This window comes from Cryptotermes secundus, unplaced genomic scaffold, assembly GCF_002891405.2.
Source record: "Cryptotermes secundus unplaced genomic scaffold, Csec_1.0 scaffold3872, whole genome shotgun sequence".
Classification (NCBI taxonomy): domain Eukaryota; kingdom Metazoa; phylum Arthropoda; class Insecta; order Blattodea; family Kalotermitidae; genus Cryptotermes; species Cryptotermes secundus.
The window spans coordinates 1,238-8,428 of NW_019743031.1; the positions used below are offsets into that span (position 1 = coordinate 1,238).

Sequence of the window (7,191 nt, forward strand, 5' to 3'; positions counted from 1 at the left end):
CAATAGCATTCTGCTGTTTTTGTATGAGGAAGGTTTGATAATCAGCACTCCAGAACACCTCAAACTCTAAAGTGAAACCAAGGATTTTATTATAGTGATACAAATCTTTGCAACCATCAGTTATTAATTTTGTACATATGGAAAAATCATCACATAAAATTAAGGTATTTTCCTGGCATGTACTGCTTAATTAAATCAAGTGGAAGACTCATTGATCTGTTTGCAGTTGTCTTCATGTGCCGAGTTGCTTCTGCTGCATGTCGTGCGCACATTTAACATATTTGTGCACATCCTGGAAGAACTGGTGCCTACTATTCCAATACGAAAACCATCACTTCCCTCTCTTCCTACTGCGCCATCTCTCTCTCTCCAATTAAACGCAAAGGCAAAGCTGCAGAAGTAACAGGAACAGCAACAGCGGCAGGGATAACATTAGGGTTGTCACCTGTGAACACTTCAGCAAGGTATTTCTTCAGAAGCTTATAGTACTTCATTTGATTAATAAATGATGCACCCTTGAACCAGAAAGTTCATTTCACAAGAGCCCAAGACTGGATTGTGTTGTTATCAGGTCAACATGCTTAACACCCTATTTCTAAGATCTTTTTTAATGTTGTCCTCCTATCTCCATCCAGATGTCCATAATGCTGTCTTTTCTTTCCATGTAAATTTTCTACAATTTTTTTTTTTTGTCACCATACGTGAGACACGTTTTGCCTGTCTCATTCTCCTTGACTTTATCACCCTAATGATACCTGGTGAACGGTAAAAATTATGAATCTTTTTGTTGTGTAATGTTCTCCATTAGATAAATATACCTTTTTATGCACATTCAGAAGCCTGCTAAGTGCTTACCATGTTTATTCAGTGTATCTGTCTGCCTGTTCACATGGAGCAGCTCAAGAACCACTGGAAAGATTTGCATGAAATATGGTATTTTTAGAATGTTACAAAAAATGTCAAGCCACTTCAAAGTTCATTTACATTGGACATGTTTAATGGTGACTACATAAAGACCTACATACATTTCTGCATATATCTCACTGTATATTTGTCAGAGAGAAGAATGTTTATAAAAGCTGTAGAGGAAAATAGTAAATACATTTTATGTCATATACATTCCAGATATTTAAAGAAAAGGGATATTATAAGTATATTTTCAAACCACCATGCCCAGCAGTCAATCATGGCAAACTAAAAAAACAGAAGAAAATCTGTGTGGGTTTAGACATCATTAAAACCAGATTCCTTTTATTCTTTTAATATAGTGTTCCATTACATTGTCATTTGAAGCACATATTAAACAGTTTACATATATTTAATTTTTGCTTAGTGTGTAATAAATGTAAAGATCAAATCCTTAATACTGATTGTTTATTCATTCAGTATGTCTATATACAAGTCCTCACTTAACGTCCCAGTTAACGTTTCTTTATTACATTGATAGTGTTTTCATACCAAAACTCAGCACAGCATTGTGTTAACTTGTTAACAGTGGTGTTCATTCCAGAGTTTAAGAAAATGGTCAAAGATGAATGTTACTTGTCCAAAAAATGTTTAATTTTGACAAGACTGGGCCATCGCCCAGCACTTGCTCACTTCACCTTTGGCCATCAGTGAATACATTATATCACACTAAATGTTAAATAGACATTATTGTAATTTATAATTACATTTATTTATGGTCAGGAATGTACAGATACTTAGTTGCCTTCATATTGTCTATATTGCAGTGCAAATTTTGATGGTGAAAAAGGCTGAATAACATAACCTACGTATTTCTTAAGTTTATAATGGTAAAAATGGATTCACTTGTTGTTGTTTTGCATAGCATTATGCTCTACAAGAATATCTCAATAATGTTAAAAGAGGGATTACTGTAGTCATGACTTAACATAAGTTTCAGTAAGTGTCATTACCCAAAAACAGTGATTAGTTGCACATGTCAATTTGATGTTTATTTGTTATAAATAAGAGAAGAGCTCATTGTAGTCTGGTTAGTTCATCTGTAATTCCTTCAGCTGAATATGCTTGTTAAGTATGTATTGTTTATTTCAGCAAACTTGTTATATGGATAGTTACCCTTAATAACAATCTACAGAGTGGGCCAGACTCAGTTAGGCAGTTTATGATTAGAAGTTATTTTTATTGATAAATGTTAACAATTGCAATGGTTACAAAAATGGAATCGCACACACATATGCCATCGATTTTCAAGATGCTGGTCAACCTCGGCACCACCTAGTTAGTTATTGGAGAGGGTGGGTTTCCCCATGCACTCAGACCTGTATTGGTCCATTGTGCTTCCCTCTATGATTTCTACCAGTCTCTATATCCTACCGTTACTGGTGCTTACCATCAGTCCGGCCCAGCCAGCGAGACCGGCTCTACTAGCTGAGAGGTATCTATAATGCTTCCCCCATCTACCAGAGGTATTAGAGACTGCTGTTGGGCGGGAAATGCCTGTAATTTGGCTCAGTGACCTCCTTTGGAGATATGAGGTTCTTTTACGTGCTGTAAAGCTATGACACGGGACCGACGGCTTAAAGTTCCTCCTGGAGGACTTGTTCCCTGAATTTTTCCGCCCTTAAAAATTCAATGACCTCCGCCGGGTATTTGAAACTGCGTACTACGAGTCATGAGGTGGGAACGTTACCTCTTAGACTACGGAGGCCGCTTTGGGCACCACCTAAGTAAACACAGGCTTGCAGACGCAAAGCAACATTTTCACATGCCTTTCTACACATATTCACTGGAACTTTATTGAACTCCTGAACAATCACCTCACGCAGATGTTTCACAATGTCAATGGGATTAGCGTACACCTTGTCTTTGAGGTAACCCCAAAGGAAAAAGTCTGGTGGGGTGATGTCGGGTGATCAGACTGACCACTCCACAGGTCCTCGACGGCCAATCCAGCGTTGAGGAAAAACTTGATGCAAGAACGCCCAAACAATATTGGCGAGGTGTGGTGGGGCCCCCTCTTGCTGCCACCACAGTTCATCAAAGTTCTCTCTCCTCTGAAGTTCTGGGATGACACTTTCTCCCACCAACTTTAGGTAGGTTTCCCCCGTGACGCAACCTTCAAGGAAGAATGGGCCAATCAGTCAATTCATACGTCACGCCGCCCCACACCATCACTCCCAGGGACTGGAAATCGTATTCAATGGTGGCACTGGGGTTCTCTGGCCGCCAAAACACGCAGTTGTGTCTGTTGACCGATCCTGATGTGTGAAATTTGGCCTCATCAGTCCAGACAATATTCCAGATAAGGTCAGGATCTCCTGAATCTTTGTCAGCATCAACTCGGTGAACTCAAGTCGCCTGTCGAAGTCGTCCTCGTTAAGAACATGAATAAGCCGTGGATGGTATGGCGTCAGCTTGATGTCACTAAAAACTCTCCGCAAACTTGGCCTCGAAATGTCCAGTAGGGCCGACAAACAGTGGGTAGACTTCGATTTCTGAGGAGATGATGCCAGTTCCGCAGCAACACGTGCTTGTGTGTCAGCAGTTCGGACAGTTCTCGGCTGACCAGGATGCTTGGGATTCAAAGCATTGGCAGTTTCATCAAAGTGCTTGTTTATTCACACGATTGTGTCCCTGTGGACTGCTGGCAGTCCAAACTCTTCCAACATCCTGTGCTGTACTTCTGCTACATTGTTAGTAACTGAGAAAAGGCACACACATTTTACATGCTGCTCGATAGACAACCCATCTACCGGCCATGACATTTCCTTGATGCGCACTAAGTAGGCAGAGTATTGACCTCGTTCACAGCATACCGTATGATGCTGCCATCTATCGACAACAAAAGGTACTTTCCTATTATCCCGTGTGTTGTTGGATTGGTTAGTTATTAATGATCAAAAACTACCTAATTGAGTCTGGCCCACCTTGTACAAATAATCAAGGTAAAAATGTATCTGGTGTAATCGAGACATATACAAATTGCAGTATTCAAAGTTTATAAAGTATTTCCTTATCTCAGTACATGGTCACGTCAGTTCAGGATGGTCTAAAGTATTTTTTTGTAACAAAAGTTCTTTTTGTTTTTGTACTCATCAGTTTGTGCACCATAATCTGATCAATTTCTTTATCATCAGAAGGCATCTAATGACAGCGTAGAAGCTAGTTGTGTTGAATTTCTCATATATAATTTTATTCATCTTCTTATTCTGTTCCTCATCTTGTCTTAATTTTCTCATTACGCATTAATTATTAGAAAATAACTGATTATCAGTGTAAGATGGGTCTTCTTATTTCTTGTTAAAATTATTGGTTTCATATTTGTGTAAAACATATTAAAAGTGCCTGCATTCTTTGTAGATAAGGAAGAGAAGTCTGTTGAGGATAGGAAAAGTGCTCGAGGAACATTTATGGAATTCTTTACTGGTATTTCTCACTACATGAAGATATGTGACATGGTGAAAAGTGCTTATACCAATTATAAGGTGAGCAGATCAAGCTATGTGAATTATTAGTCAGTTTTTATTAACAAATTTACTTTAGGTTCATTTATAGATTTCTGCTTGATTTGGGTTTTAGATAATTTACCATTCTATATAAATGTGGACCATGCCATAGCCCACAGCATCAGTGTGGCTTCAGTCCCACATTAGGTAATGTGGAATTTGTGATGGACAAAGTGGCGCTAGGATGGGTTTTCTCCAAGTACTTCAGTTTCTGCTGCCAGCTTTCATTTCATCAACCTTTCCACATTCGTTAATCATCCTATCGTCCGATGCCATATAGTCACAATACTGATGGTATTGCTAAGTAACCAACCCACTACGCTAACTGTGAGGTGTATTGGAAAGATCCTGGACTAGGGCAAAAAAAGAAATGCTGGCTTGACTTAATTCTGGTTGCCATCTCTTTCAAAATATTCTCCTTAAGAACCTATACAGATATCCCCTTGTTTTTTCCATGCTTCAGAAGCACCATGGAAGTCATTTTCCTCAATGCTGTCAAGTACTGCTTGTTACTTCCTTTGGATGTCAGGCACTGTTTCAAAACATCCCTTCAGTTTCATTTTCAATTTGGGAGAGAGAGCAAAATTATGAAATATCTGAAATTTGCCACATTTTCAAATGGCATATTACTGTCTTCATGTTATGACTTTTCCTGCATTCTGCTGATGAAATATGGGCATGAACAACTTTCTTATTAGTTCTGCTCTTTTAGGTGTTAGTAAGGAAGCCAGTCTTAGATAAGATTTGATTTCAATGTTCCTAAGTCAGTCTCAGTGACAAATTTTCTTCACTATGTATTGAATATAAGAATTAGGACCTTTGAGTTGATAATTATGTGATTAAATTATGTTTTTAAGAAAACTGGAGATCTTTTTGATGTGTGTTATCACTTAAACCATTCTGTTACTTCTTGTATGTGATTTTCCTTGCTAGATAACCTTGGATTCAGGAGCAAGTGAGTGAGAAGTTCGTTAGTTTGTTACGTGTGACACTTGAAACATTATCACAGTTGCTTGAGGTGGGGACACTTAATGAAGCAGGACACATCACAGAAGAAATTCTTTCATACCTAAGATCTACTGTCACAGTAGAGCCTACAGCCACTGTGAAATGTGTACAGCAGGTAAAGGAAGTTACATTTTGTATTTTATCCTTTGTGGTTTAATACAAAATTAAGTAAAAAATTAAAGGCAGTTTTATTATAATTTTACAAAATGATCACACAGTACTTAGATGTGTAATCCCCCTACGTTTAATGCAGTTAGTCCAACAATCCATACAGTTTTTCAGTTCATCAGAATAAAAATTTTATTTTTTGATGTAAGCCATTGTTGAACTGCTTCTCTCCATGACTGATACTTATATCATATGCAGTTTAATGATTGCTGATTCTGTAGTTGCCCCCAGATCAGTCTTCTTGTCATCTGTAATGAGTGTTGCAGTCTGTGTCCAGTATTTCATAATTGATTAAAATTTTGCTCTTAATAGAGTCTTTACCTACAATGACAATGATTTTTATGCTTTCAAGTGAAACTGTCGACTTAAATTCTGACATAAGAATGAAAGTCAAAAATACTTTCAGCTTACAAGTCAGGTAAATATTATAGTAGTCAATTGTGGAGTTATAACAAAATTTGAATTGTGTATGTTGAACATATATTCTGAAATATATTTACAGCTTCTGAAATGTCTGTTTGGCACCAACCTATCAGCCCAACGGGTTGAACATGATGACAGTCAGCGTACCTCATCACTTTCATTAAACTGCGCTACTGCTACTCAGAGTTTTGAAGGTTTCTACAGTGTGTGTTTCCAGACTCCTTACAGACATCTGACAGACTTTGTTACATCCCCTAGCAATAAGACAGAACAAGGATGAAGGATACATGTAAGCTTAATCTTGATTCACAGGTATTTGTGAAACAAATTAGATGGAACATGTGAAAGATATTCCACATTAAGTATGGTTTTTAACTACAGTGTTAGAAATTAAGAACATTTTTCTTGTAGGGCATGAAGCAAATTACTGTTTCTAGTATAATAAGTAATTGTTTTTATGCTTTTAAAGTGGATGAATTGTTTGCGAAGAAAGGCAGATAGGAAAGGGTCTTCATTTAAAGTTTTCAGTCGTGGAGCTGACAAGAGTTCCCTGGCCTCATACATCAGATTATTTGAACCAATGGTCATCAAGGCTCTCAAGGTAACTGGTACTCTTCGCTGTTTTATGCGACAGAGATACTGTCTTTTATTTCATAATTCAAATACTGTTTTCTAAAAGCTTGGTTGTACAATTTATATGATTGGTTTTGGAAACAGTATGTCAGGGAAAATGTCGCACTGTACTTGACTTATCCATTAAAGTAAAACATTTTGTTCGGAAAACTGTGTGATTATTGTATGAGGTTAACCCTTTGACGTGGTCATTTAAATCCCGCGGCCGCGGCTCCTGCGGTAATATATTCAGCCGGCCATTTAAATTTTGCTCGAAAATTATTTATTCATCATTGTTCTTAAATTCTATGAGATAGGAACATGAAACTTTCACTAAAATGATCTTAAATGGTGGTTTTATAACCTTACCTTATAATATGGGCGCCCTGTATCTCGGCCATGGAAGCAGGTTGTTTAGTATTTCAGCAGTGAATGGTACGCCTTGAAGGATGAAACTTTCACTAAAATGATCTTAAATGATGGTTTTATAACCTTACCTTATAATATG

General features: G+C 37.6%; 1 protein-coding gene across 1 annotated transcript in view; it reads left to right on the plus strand.

Moving 5' to 3' along the window:
- Nucleotides 1-229: 229 nt before the first annotated feature.
- Nucleotides 230-7,191, plus strand: part of LOC111873688 (huntingtin-like) — a gene marked incomplete at its 3' end in the record, with an annotated part of 11,518 nt that continues 4,556 nt past the window's right edge. Inside the window, exons 1-5 of the mRNA XM_023868615.1 lie at nucleotides 230-464; nucleotides 4,327-4,451; nucleotides 5,406-5,595; nucleotides 6,151-6,360; nucleotides 6,540-6,672. Coding sequence (XP_023724383.1) covers nucleotides 6,359-6,360; nucleotides 6,540-6,672 — 135 coding nt within the window. The remainder of the gene's footprint in view (nucleotides 465-4,326; nucleotides 4,452-5,405; nucleotides 5,596-6,150; nucleotides 6,361-6,539; nucleotides 6,673-7,191) is intronic.